The 13,165-nt window shown below is 45.3% G+C and overlaps 1 protein-coding gene across 2 annotated transcripts; it reads right to left on the bottom strand.

Moving 5' to 3' along the window:
- Positions 1–839: 839 nt before the first annotated feature.
- On the bottom strand, positions 840–13,121 carry LOC115184273 (replication factor C subunit 1-like). Of its 2 annotated transcripts, XR_003874248.1 has the most exons (4): positions 12,885–13,120; positions 11,996–12,187; positions 1,416–1,586; positions 840–1,361 (listed from the first exon to the last, which is right to left on the bottom strand). XR_003874248.1 is itself a non-coding variant. In XM_029745317.1 (3 exons), exons 1-3 carry the CDS (start codon positions 13,044–13,046, stop codon positions 1,488–1,490), a joined length of 453 nt encoding a protein of 150 aa, XP_029601177.1. In that variant the 5' UTR covers positions 13,047–13,121; the 3' UTR covers positions 840–1,487. The 2 variants fall into 2 exon arrangements, 1 of the variants encoding a protein (XP_029601177.1); XM_029745317.1 differs by having other exon boundaries at positions 840–1,586; positions 12,885–13,121.
- Between the last annotated feature and the right edge of the window lie 44 nt (positions 13,122–13,165).

Genomic DNA, 13,165 nt, shown 5'->3' with positions numbered 1-13,165 from the left:
ACTATACATTATAACCACGACAAAAAGAGAGAGAGAGACAGAGAGAGGGCGGACAGACTCCAACAGAAACAAAGTTTTCAACAGAGATCCCGACGACACACTGAGCGTAAATATATATATTGATTGCAATTGTTCCCGAATGAGTGAGCGTTCATGTGCAAAGGAATAGCATTTCAATGGTTATAATTATCAACTCTGTAGTGTCTCTCATCTATCGCGTCCTTCTCAGTCCGTCTGTCTAACAAGCCGCCGGTTTAGCCCACTAGGGCACATTCCCCCATCATTTCCCTGTAACCATATCTACTGTCTGTTTATGCATTTCTGTGATTTATTTAGTTAGATAATAAATAAATGATTTTAAGACACAATGGATGTATGGATGACTCATAGTGAAGACTGGGTTCGTGCAGATAACCAACAATTTACGACGTTTGGAATGGAGACTAACGTGAGGTAAAGAATAATTCATTAATTCGAAGACTAATCGATCAGATATTAAAATATCTGAAAGTTATATTAGGAAAATTATAACTTTGTAATCTGAATATTTTCCTTGGTGCCCCGACTTCCTAGTTAATTACAGTTACATAATTAATTAGTTTAAATCGAGTAATAATAATAGTAATAATAATAATAACAGCGAGTTAATTGATAAATATGTCTTCCGTTTTAAATGACGCCAAAGACACGACAGTCCAAACTTTTGATTGGTACTATATATATATATATATATATATCTCCACTAATTGATCGTTTTAACAACAATATCTTACCCCATGCAGATCAAGAGACTGTATTTCAACCATAAACACAGAAAGAAACAACGCCACACCACAAAATACCGTAAATACAGCCGTCATTTATCAGTGAAAATCTTTACAAAGAAAACAACAACAAAAACACAAGAACTATTCTGCCGTTCTCCAATCCATCAGTTGGTCACCACGGTTACGGTTTGGACTAGAAAGGCGCCGTCTACGATGAGCAGTAAGAAAGCTATAGCATCTTTAATACTATAAAAAGGTACATATTTACATCACACACACACACACACACACACACACACACACACACACACACACACACACACACACACACACACACACACACACACACACACACAAACAGTTATCATTCAAGACCTTTCCAAATCCACAGCGCTAACATTGATAATGGTGTTTGCATCCCAAAAAGGGACTCTATTCCCCTACATAGTGCACTACTTTTGACCAGGGCCTATAAGGACTCTGGTCAGAAGTAGTGCACTAGATAGGGTACCATTTGGGATGCACAGCCCCTAAGTTTATAGGGGTTCAAGAGGAGAGCCAGGTGTTTTGTCTCCGCTCACTCCGGTGATGAGACCAGGTAGGTGGTCGTCAAACAATTTAAGGGGTTTTGTTCTTCAGAAGGAGAGAGAAGAGGTGTTGTACAGTTTGTTTTTTGGGGGGGGGTTGGGGGGGGGGGTAGTTGTCTCAGAGGTTAGGGGGTCACTTCCTGGCTTTGCCCTTGCCTTTGCCCTTTCCCTTCCCAGAATCCCCGGCTGTTGTCTTCTCCTTCTTGGGCTCCTTGGAGGGTTTGGCTTTCTTCTGATGTGGAGAAGAGAGGGGAGGGAGAAACAGGGGGGAGAGGAGAGGGAGGGAGAAACAGGGGGGAGAGGAGAGGGAGGGAGAAACAGGGGGGAGAGGAGAGGGAGGGAGAAAAAGAGGGGAGGGAGAAACAGGGGGGAGAGGGAGGGAGAAACAGGGAGGAGAGGGGAGGGAGAAACAGGGAGGAGAGGGAGGGAGAAACGGAGGAGAGGGAGGGAGAAACAGGCAGGAGAGGGGAGGGAGAAACAGGCAGGAGAGGGGAGGGAGGGAGAAACAGGCAGGAGAGGGGAGGGAGGGAGAAACAGGGAGGAGAGGGAGGGAGAAACAGGGAGGAGAGGGAGGGAGAAACAGGCAGGAGAGGGAGGGAGAAACAGGCAGGAGAGGGGAGGGAGGGAGAAACAGGCAGGAGAGGGAGGGAGAAACAGGGAGGAGAGGGAGGGAGAAACAGGGAGGAGAGGGAGGGAGAAACAGGGAGGAGAGGGAGGGAGAACAGGGAGGAGAGGGAGGGAGAAACAGGGAGGAGAGGGAGGGAGAAACAGGCAGGAGAGGGAGGGAGAAACAGGGAGGAGAGGGAGGGAGAAACAGGGAGGAGAGGGAGGGAGAAACAGGGAGGAGAGGGAGGGAGAAACAGGGAGGAGAGGGGAGGGAGAAACAGGGAGGAGAGGGAGGGAGAAACAGGCAGGAGAGGGAGGGAGAAACAGGGAGGAGAGGGAGGGAGAAACAGGGAGGAGAGGGAGGGAGAAACAGGGAGGAGAGGGAGGGAGAAACAGGGAGGAGAGGGGAGGGAGAAACAGGGAGGAGAGGGGAGGGAGAAACAGGGAGGAGAGGGGAGGGAGAAACAGGGAGGAGAGGGGAGGGAGAAACAGGGGGGAGAGGGAGGGAGAAACAGGGGGGAGAGGGAGGGAGAAACAGGGGGGAGAGGGAGGGAGAAACAGGGGGGAGAGGGAGGGAGAAATGGGAAGGAAAAGGAAGAGAAAGAGAGAAAAGTAAAGTTATTATCCGATTCAAATATCACCAGTGCTACATTCAGGTCAAGGAATGGATTGTCTATCTTTCTGAACGAGAATGTGTGTATATACATGTGTGTTGTGTGTATATACATGTGTGTGTGTGTATATACATGTGTGTTGTGTGTGTGTATACGTGTGTGTGTGTATACAGTATGTACAGGTAACTGCCAAAATAAAGGAAACACCAACAGAATTAAAAATGCCAAAATAAAGGAAACACCAAAATATAGTGTGTTAATAGGGCGTTGGGTCACCACCAACCAGAACAGCTTCAATGCACCTTGACATGGATTCTACAGGTGTCTGGAACTCTATCGGAGGGATGTGACCTCATTCTTCCACCAGGAAATTCCATGTTTTTGGCGAAAACGCTGTCTCAGGCGCAGCTCCAGAATCTCCCATAACTATTCAACTGGGTTGAGATCTGGTGACTGAGACGGCCAGGGCATACGGTTTACATGGTTTTCATCTTCCTCAAAACACCATTCAGTGACCACTGGTGTCCTGTGGGATGGGGGGGTGGTGTTATCCTGGAAGAGACCACTGGTGTCCTGTGGGATGGGGGGGGGTGTTGTTATCCTGGAAGAGACCACTGGTGTCCTGTGGGATGGGGGGGGGTGTTGTTATCCTGGAAGAGACCACTGGTGGTCCGTGGGATGGGGGGGGGTGTTGTTATCCTGGAAGAGACCACTGGTGTCCTGTGGGATGGGGGGGGTGTTGTTATCCTGGAAGAGACCACTGGTGTCCTGTGGGATGGGGGGGGTGTTGTTATCCTGGAAGAGACCACTGGTGTCCTGTGGGATGGGGGGGTGTTGTTATCCTGGAAGAGACCACTGGTGTCCTGTGGGATGGGGGGTGTTGTTATCCTGGAAGAGACCACTGGTGTCCTGTGGGATGGGGGGGTTGTATCCTGGAAGAGACGACGGGTGTCCGGTGGGATGGGGGGGGGGGGTGTTGTTATCCTGGAAGAGACCACTGGTGTCCTGTGGGATGGGGGGGGGGGGTGTTGTTATCCTGGAAGAGACCACTGGTGTCCTGTGGGATGGGGGGGGGGGTGTTGTTATCCTGGAAGAGACCACTGGTGTCCTGTGGGATGGGGGGGGGGGGCGTTGTTATCCTGGAAGAGACCACTGGTGTCCTGTGGGATGGGGGGGGGTGTTGTTATCCTGGAAGAGACCACTGGTGTCCTGTGGGATGGGGGGGGGGGGTGTTGTTATCCTGGAAGAGACCACTGGTGTCCTGTGGGATGGGGGGGGGGGGGTGTTGTTGTTATCCTGGAAGGGACCACTGGTGTCCTGTGGGATGGGGGGGGGGGGTGTTGTTATCCTGGAAGAGACCACTGGTGTCCTGTGGGATGGGGGGGGGGGTGTTGTTATCCTGGAAGAGACCACTGGTGTCCTGTGGGATGGGGGGGGGTGTTGTTATCCTGGAAGAGACCACTGGTGTCCTGTGGGATGGGGGGGTGATGTTATCCTGGAAGAGACCACTGGTGTCCTGTGGGATGGGGGGGGGGGGGTGGGTGTTGTTATCCTGGAAGAGACCACTGGTGTCCTGTGGGATGGGGGGGGGGGGGGGGGGGGTGTTGTTATCCTGGAAGAGACCACTGGTGTCCTGTGGGATGGGGGGGGGGGGGTGTTGTTATCCTGGAAGAGACCACTGGTGGTCCTGTGGGATGGGGGGGGGGGTTGTTGTTATCCTGGAAGAGACCACTGGTGTCCTGTGGGATGGGGGGGGGGGTGTGTTATCCTGCAGAGACCATGGTGTCCTGTGGGATGGGGGGGGGGGTGGTGTTATCCTGGCAGAGACCACTGGTGTCCTTATGGGATGGGGGGGGGGGGTGTGTATATCCCTGGCAGAGACCACTGGTGTCCTGTGGGATGGGGGGGGGGGGGGTGGTGTTATCCTGGCAGAGACCACTGGTGTCCTCTGGGATGGGGGGGGTGGGGGGGGTGTTGTTATCCTGGAGAGACCACTGGTGTCCTGTGGGATGGGGGGGGTGTTGTTATCCTGGAAGAGACCACTGGTGTCCTGTGGGATGGGGGGTGTGTGTGTGTTGTTATCCTGGAAGAGACCACTGGTGTCCTGTGGGATGGGGGGGGGGGTGTTGTTATCCTGGAAGAGACCACTGGTGTCCTGTGGGATGGGGGGGGGGTGTTGTTATCCTGGAAGAGACCACTGGTGTCCTGTGGGATGGGGGGGGGGGCGTTGTTATCCTGGAAGAGACCACTGGTGTCCTGTGGGATGGGGGGGGGGGGGGTGTTGTTATCCTGGAAGAGACCACTGGTGTCCTGTGGGATGGGGGGGGGGGGGTTGTTATCCTGGAAGAGACCACTGGTGTCCTGTGGGATGGGGGGGGGGGGGGGTGTTGTTATCCTGGAAGAGACCACTGGTGTCCTGTGGGATGGGGGGGTGTTGTTATCCTGGAAGAGACCACTGGTGTCCTGTGGATGGGGGGGGGGTGTTGTTATCCTGGAAGAGACCACTGGTGTCCTGTGGGATGGGGGGGGGGGGGGTGTTGTTATCCTGGAAGAGACCACTGGTGTCCTGTGGGATGGGGGGGGGGTGGTGTTATCCTGGCAGAGACCACTGGTGTCCTCTGGGATGGGGGGGGGGGGTGTTGTTATCCTGGAAGAGACCACTGGTGTCCTGTGGGATGGGGGGGGGGTGGTGTTATCCTGGCAGAGACCACTGGTGTCCTCTGGGATGGGGGGGGGGGTGTTGTTATCCTGGAAGAGACCACTGGTGTCCTGTGGGATGGGGGGGTGTTGTTATCCTGGAAGAGACCACTGGTGTCCTGTGGGATGGGGGTGTTATCCTGGAAGAGACCACTGGTGTCCTGTGGGATGGGGGGGGGGGTGTTGTTATCCTGGAAGAGACCACTGGTGTCCTGTGGGATGGGGGGGGGGGGGGTGTTGTTATCCTGGAAGAGACCACTGGTGTCCTGTGGGATGGGGGGGGTGTTGTTATCCTGGAAGAGACCACTGGTGTCCTGTGGGATGGGGGGGGTGTTGTTATCCTGGAAGAGACCACTGGTGTCCTGTGGGATGGGGGGGTGTTGTTATCCTGGAAGAGACCACTGGTGTCCTGTGGGATGGGGGGGCGTTGTTATCCTGGAAGAGACCACTGGTGTCCTGTGGGATGGGGGGGTGTTGTTATCCTGGAAGAGACCACTGGTGTCCTGTGGGATGGGGGGGGCGTTGTTATCCTGGAAGAGACCACTGGTGTCCTGTGGGATGGGGGGGTGTTGTTATCCTGGAAGAGACCACTTGTGTCCTGTGGGATGGGGGGGCGTAGCTAGCTAGCATAGCCCTGACCTTGTGTTTAGCCAAGCTGACAGCAGCTAGCTAGCATAGCTTGGTCCTGAAACTTCTTATGGATGGTGGCAGTATTGAGTCGCTTGGATGACTGACGTGCCCAGAGTAAACTGCCTGCTACTCACGCCCAGAAACTAAGATATGCATATTATTAGTAGATTTGGATAGAAAACACTCTGACGTTTCTAAAACTGTTTGAATGATATCTGTGAGTATAACAGAACCCATATGGCAGGCAAAAACCTGAGAAAAAAATCCAACCAGGAAGTGATTTGTAGTTTTTCTATCTAATCCCTGTTCAAACTACAGTGTCTGTGGGGTCATTTTGCACTTCCTAAGGCTTCCATTGGCTGTCAACAGCCTTTAGAAACTTGTTTTATCCCTCTACTGTTACTAGGCAGAGAATAGGAGCTCACTCAATCAGTGGACTGCCTGGGACCAGTAAGTTTTTTACTGCGCGGGCACATTTGGCGCGCCGCTCCCTTTTCATCTGCAATGAATATGCTATTGTCCGGTTGGAATATTATCGACGTTTTATGTTAAAAAGACCCCAAGGATTGATTGTAAACAACGTTTGACATGTTTCTACGAACGGTAATGGAACTATTTGACTTTTTGTCTCTGGTTTTACGCTCGCGCGGTATGCCTTTGGATAGTGATCTGAACGCACGAACAAAAAACGGAGGTATTTGGACATAAATATGGAGTATTTCGAACAAAAATAACATTTCTTGTGGAAGTAGCAGTCCTGGGAGTGCATTCCGACGAAGATCAGCAAAGGTAAGGGAAGATTTATAATACTAATTCTGAGTTTAGTCGACTCCAGAACTTGGCGGGTAACTGTATAGCTTGCTTTGATGGCTGAGCTATGTACTCAGAATATTGAAAAATGTGCTTTCGTCGAAAAGCTATTTTAAAATCTGACACAGCGGTTGCATTAAGGAGAAGTGTATCTATAATTATTTCAATAATAATAAACTGTTGTAAATTTTATCAACGTTTATGATGAGTATTTCTGTAAATTGAACTGCTCATTCACCGAAAGTTTTGGTGGGCATACATTTTCTGAACATCACGCGCCAATGTAAAATGGGGTTTATGGATATAAATATGAACTTTATCGAACAAAACATACATGTACACTGCGTGCACAATTATTAGGCAAATTGTATTCCTTCGGGATTAAATTTTATTGTTGAACAAACACAATGCTCTCAGTCAATCCAAAACGTTATTGAACCTCAAACCTGAATGTTTAACAAAGGAAAAGTGAGTTTTGTCTTTCTCGGGGAAATATATAAGTGTGCACAACTATAAGGCAACTATTAGTGTGCAGAATTATTAGGCAACTAAATTACAAAAATAATTTCTCTCAACTCACTTGTTTATTCTAAATTTTTTGAGTAACTGTAACAGATAAGTAACACAAAATTACATCAATTAAGTTGGGTCATCGTTCAGACACATGCATTGATCTGATTTTCTGTAATATACCATCGCAATGCTTAAAAGCCAGATCAATGCCAGTGGGCTGGACAGACCATAATATTGTGACCATAACCATGAACACCAAGGTTCCAAAGAAACCCCCTAGGATTGTGGTCAAGAGAAATTTTAAAACATTTAATCATGAGCTATTTCTAAATGATTTGGCTGCTGTACCCTGGGAGCTGATTTATCTAGAGGATGATTTAAATCGCGCTACAGAATGTTTTATTGATTTGCTCACTGAGGTTATGGACCATCATGCCCCTATAAGAAAGAGTACAGTTGGTGCTCGTCCATCTCCATGGATTGATGATGAACTTTCTCAAAGAAATATGTCAAAAGTCTTAGCAGCCAAATCAAAATCAGAAATTGATGAACAGAATTATAGAACATTTCGTAATTATGCAGTTAAATTGAATCGAAGGGAAAAAAAAGTTATTTTTCAACAATGCTTTTATTGATTGTAAAAATGATTGTAAAAATGTATGGAATACAGTTAAGGGTTTACTTGGTACATCTATCTCATCATGCCCATCTAGTGTGGAGGTTGACGGGAGAATAATAACAAAACCAGTTGATATTGCCAATCATTTTGCAGATTTTTTCACAAAGAAAATTAATTTACTGTGCAACAATGTAAACATACATTCTTCCAAACAAGCTATTGTCCAATGGATTGATGATCATATTATGAGCAACAAGATCTGTTCTTTTAGTCTGCAAACGGTGTCAGTGGAGGAGGTGTTAAACCTTTTGAAGTCATTACCTGATGGGAAATCTACAGGTTATGATCTTATGGACAATTTTTTGCTTCGCTGTGCTGCTCACCAGATTGCAGTTCCACTGAGTTACATATTTAATTGGTCACTGGAAAAGGGGATGTTTGCAAATGTATGGAAGCATGCTAAACTTTGTCCTATTCCAAAAGACTGCAAAGAACCCGCTACTCCTGCCAATAGTCGACCAATTAGTCTACTCCCTACACTCAGTAAGATATTGGAGGGTATTGTGAGTAAACAAATATGGGAGTACATGGAAAATAATGATCTGATTACAGCCAATCAGCATGCTTATCGCAAAAATCATTCCACTACCACTGCATTGGTTGATATGACTGATCAGTGGCTCAATGCTATGGATAATGGCAAGTTTGTGGGGGTACTATTTTTAGATTTCAGTGCAGCATTTGATTTAGTGGATCATGAGATAATTTTGACAAAATTAATGCATTATGGTTTTAAGGAGGTAGCATTGAATTGGGTACAGTCATATCTAACTGACAGGAAACAGTCCACCTATATCAATGGTTCATTTTCTTCCCCTCATGCTTTAAACTGTGGAATACCGCAGGGCAGCTGCCTTGGGCCACTTCTTTATTTAATATATACCAACGACCTTTCCTATGCCCTAGCTGAAACTCAAGCTACTATATTTGCAGATGATACTACAATTTATGCAGCAGGACAATCGCTTCAACAGGTACAGCAAGCTTTACAAGGAGATTTGGAGAATATTAGGGAGTGGGTTTGCCAGAATAAACTTGTTTTAAACACCAAGAAAACCAAAGTTATGTTGGTCTGTTCCACTAGGAAAAGGCCAAAACAGCATTGGGATACAATTAAGTATGGGAGGAGTACAAATTGAAGAAGTGGCAGAAACCAAACTATTAGGAGTGCAGCTAGACAACTGCTTATCATGTTCATCTCAAATAACTCATCTATGTAAAAAAAATATTAAAACAGCATGCATAATCAGAAGGATAGCTAAATATTTACCAGGAAAAATTCTTAAGCAAATAACACAAGCTTTAATTGAGAGTCAAGTGAACTACTGTTCTGTGGTCTGGGGAAATGCATCATCAAGTGAAGTTAGGAGGCTGCAGATTGCACAGAACAAAGCAGCAAGGATTGTTTTACGGTGGAGATGTGGTTTTTCTGTTGCAGTCATACGCAATGTTCTTGGTTGGTCAATCAATCGACAAGATAATTGAAAAAAACATGCTTATTTTATTTCATAATATACATCATTTAAAACGGCCATGTTCTGTTCCCAACGGTATTCAGTTGGTAAGAGACAGACGTTCAGTAAATACCAGGAATAGATTGTCCACCATCTATGTGTTATCCAGACAGAAAAGAGAAATAGGCAAAAGAACATTTCGATTTAGAGCAATAAAGAAAGGGAATAAATGAACTGAGCAAACCAGAAACCTTTCAATATATACATTTAAACATTATTTTAAAACAATTTAAATATAATACCTAGAAATGTTGTGAGATTACAGTAGATGAAGAATTTATATTTTTTAGATTGATTATTTATTGGTTTATTACGGTAGTATATTATGTATGTTTGTAATAGTGTGTTATATGTGAAAATGTGTTCGTATATAAATTGTATTTTAATATTTAAGGACTCTTGGAAGATTAGTCCAAATGGGGACTAAAAGAGATCCAAATAAAATCAAAAATCAAACAATTCTATAACATTTTTGGCCTTTCAAAAACATTCAGTGACCAATATAGCCACCCTTATTTTCAATAACTGCCATGAGCCTTCCATCCATGGAGTCTGTCAGTTTCTTGATCTGTTCACGATCAATTTTCGCTGAAGCAGCAACCACAGCCTCCCAAATGCTGTTCAAAAAAGGTGTATTGTCTTCCATCACTGTAAATCTCACGTTTGAGAAGGGCCCACAAGTTCTCAATAGGATTTAGGTCAGGTGAGGAAGGGGGCCAGGTCATTATTCAGGCATCTTTGAGGCCCTTGCCGGCTAGCCAAGCAGTGGAGTACTTGGATGCATGTGATGGAGCATCGTCCTGCATAAAGATCATGGCCTTCCAGAATGCTGAGGACTTCTTCCTGTACCACTGTTTGACGAAAGAATCTTCCAGAAACTGGCAGTAGGTTTGGGAGTTGAGTTTCAGTCCATCTTCAACCCGAAAAGGTCCAACTACCTCATCCTCAATGATAGCAGCCCATACCAGTACCCCTCCTTCACCTTGCTGGCGCCTGACTCAAAGTGTTGCCCTGTGTCCATTACTGATCCAGCCACGGGCCCATCCATTTGGTCCATCAAGAGTCCCGTTCATTTCATCTGTCCATAAAACCTTTGAAAAAATCTGTCTTCAAGGTATTTCTTTGCCCAATCTTGACGCTTCGACTTGTGAATCTTATTCAGTAGTGGTCTTGTTTCAGTCTTCTTGACCTTGGCCATGTCTCTGAGCTCTTGACACCTTGTACTTCTGAACACTCCCAGGTGGGTTGCAGTTCTGGAATACGGTGGCGCCGGAGGATAATGGGTTCCTGGTAGGTTGACGTTTAATTCTTCTCACGTCTTTTGCAGTTAATTTGCGCCTTTTCTTCCCCAATGCGGTTTTTTTGCGCCCCAGTTGACTATTCGCAACAAAACGTTTGAAGGTCCGGTGGTCACACCTCAATAGTTTAGCTATTTAAAGAGTGTCGCATCCGTCTGAAAGGCATTTTACCATTTTTTGGGGGCTTTTCAAGTGTCAGTTAAATTAATTTTTTGTCCCATTTTACCTGAGGTAATGAGGCTGCCTAATAATTATGCACACCTTGATATAAAGTGTTATTCACTTTCGCAAACACCCTCCCTCATTACACATCACCTGAAAATGATTCAATCCAATAAGCATTCAAGTTTATATGTTTTGGAGTTGTAAAATGTGAATAGAAACAATGATAAGATCACAATACTCACTTGCCTAATAATTGTGGGTTTTTTGGATATAAATATGAACTTTATCGAGCAAAACATACATGTATTTTGTAACATTGAGTCCTGGGAGTGTCATCTGATGAAGATCATCAAAGGTTAGTAATTCATTTTAGCTGTAGTTCTGGTTTTTGTGACGCCTCTCCCTTGCTTGGAAAATGGCTGTGTGGTTTTTCTTGTTTAGGTGCTGTCCTAACATAATCTAATGTTTTGCTTTCGCCGTAAAGCCTTTTTGAAAATCGGACACTGTGGTCAGATTAAGGAGAATCTTATCTTTAAAATGGTGAATAATACTTGTATGTTTGAGACATTTTTATTATGAGATTTTTGTTGTTTTTTGAATTTGCCGCCGTGCACTTTTCACTGGCTGTCGTCATATCGATCCCGCTAACGGGATTCAAGCCGTAAGATGGTTTTAAACTATACTAGTATAGCATGCAAAGCAAACTCGACCAGTCTTTTCCCAGATAACACAGTGCTACCACGTGTTAACAGGTAAAAGGGGATATGAATTGTTGACGTGATTGTTATCCAAACCAAACCCTCGAGTAAGTCACGACAGTCACTTTACCAAAAACTCGGTTTTGGGACGAGACTTGACTTTATGAACAAAATTATCCTATTTATACTTTCAAGGAAATTTGGACACACTAGAATGAATGTTTCTGACTCATATCGATGCCACAAAAGGCAGTTTAAAACCACCAGAGAAGAGATGGTTCTAAGGGGCAGCCGACCACTAAATAATTTCTAATTTCTTCTCAAATAAATTGAAACAAATTAAAAATTGTAAATTATTTCAGAAAAGTGGTGGGTGCATTTATAATTGGGATTGTCTAGAAGTGTGTTTCTCCTTACTTTGATCATGGCGTCAGCAGCAACACCTTCCTCTTCCTCCTCCTCCTCCTCTTCCTCAGGCTGTCCCGCTTGCTCCTCTCCTCCCAGTTCTGCCTCCACTCCCCCGCCACGACGGCCCTTCTTGATTGGTTGGAGGGAGTAGGGTGTCAGGTGGGTCTCCCGGTTATAGGCCCTCGTGAACGCTGACTTCACCTGGGCACAGATCAGATTAACACCATTATTACAATCAGATTAACACCATTATTACAATCAGATTAACACCATTATTACAATCAGATTAACACCATTATTACAATCAGATTAACACCATTATTACAATCACAGATCAGATTAACACCATTATTACAATCACAGATTAACACTATTATTACAATCACAGATTAACACCATTATCACAATCAAAGATCAACACCATTATCACAATCACAGATTAGATTAACAATAACACCATTATTACAATCACAGATTAACACCATTATTACAATCACAAATTAGATTAACACCATTATTACAATCAGAGATTAGATTAACACCATTATTAGAATAACACTATTATTACAATCACAGATTAGATTAACAATAACACCATTATTACAATCACAGATTAGAATAACACCATTATTACAATCACAGATTAGATTAACAATAACACCATTATTACAATCAGAGATTAAAATAACACCATTATTACAGTCAGAGATTAGAATAACACCATTATTACAATCACAGATTAGAATAACAATAACACCATTATTACAATCACAGATTAGATTAACAATAACACCATTATTACAATCACAGATTAGATTAACACCATTATTACAATCACAGATTAGATTAACACCATTATTACAATCACAGGGGTCACGCTCCCCCCCTCCCCTCTGACCTTGGGGTCTAGTTGAGCGTAGGGGTCAGGCTGGCCCCCCCAGAGGCTGATCTCCATGAGGCTGTCCACATCCTCTCTGACCAGGTGGTAGTCGTCTAACAGCTGGACGGCCTGACCAGCCCCCTCCGCCCCCTGCCTCTGAAGAGGACACAGCAGGGACATGCGGAGGTAGGGGAGGTAGTCCAGGCTCACTGCCTGTCTGCTACTTAATGTCCTGAAGGAGAGAGGACGGGAGAGAGAGGAGGAGAGAGAGGAGGGGAGAGAGAGAGAGAGAGATGAGG

Source organism: Salmo trutta, unplaced genomic scaffold (assembly GCF_901001165.1).
Source record: "Salmo trutta unplaced genomic scaffold, fSalTru1.1, whole genome shotgun sequence".
Taxonomy (NCBI): Eukaryota; Metazoa; Chordata; class Actinopteri; order Salmoniformes; family Salmonidae; genus Salmo; species Salmo trutta.
Note: the sequence above shows the minus strand (reverse complement) of the source record. Positions and strands in the feature narration are given on the sequence as shown.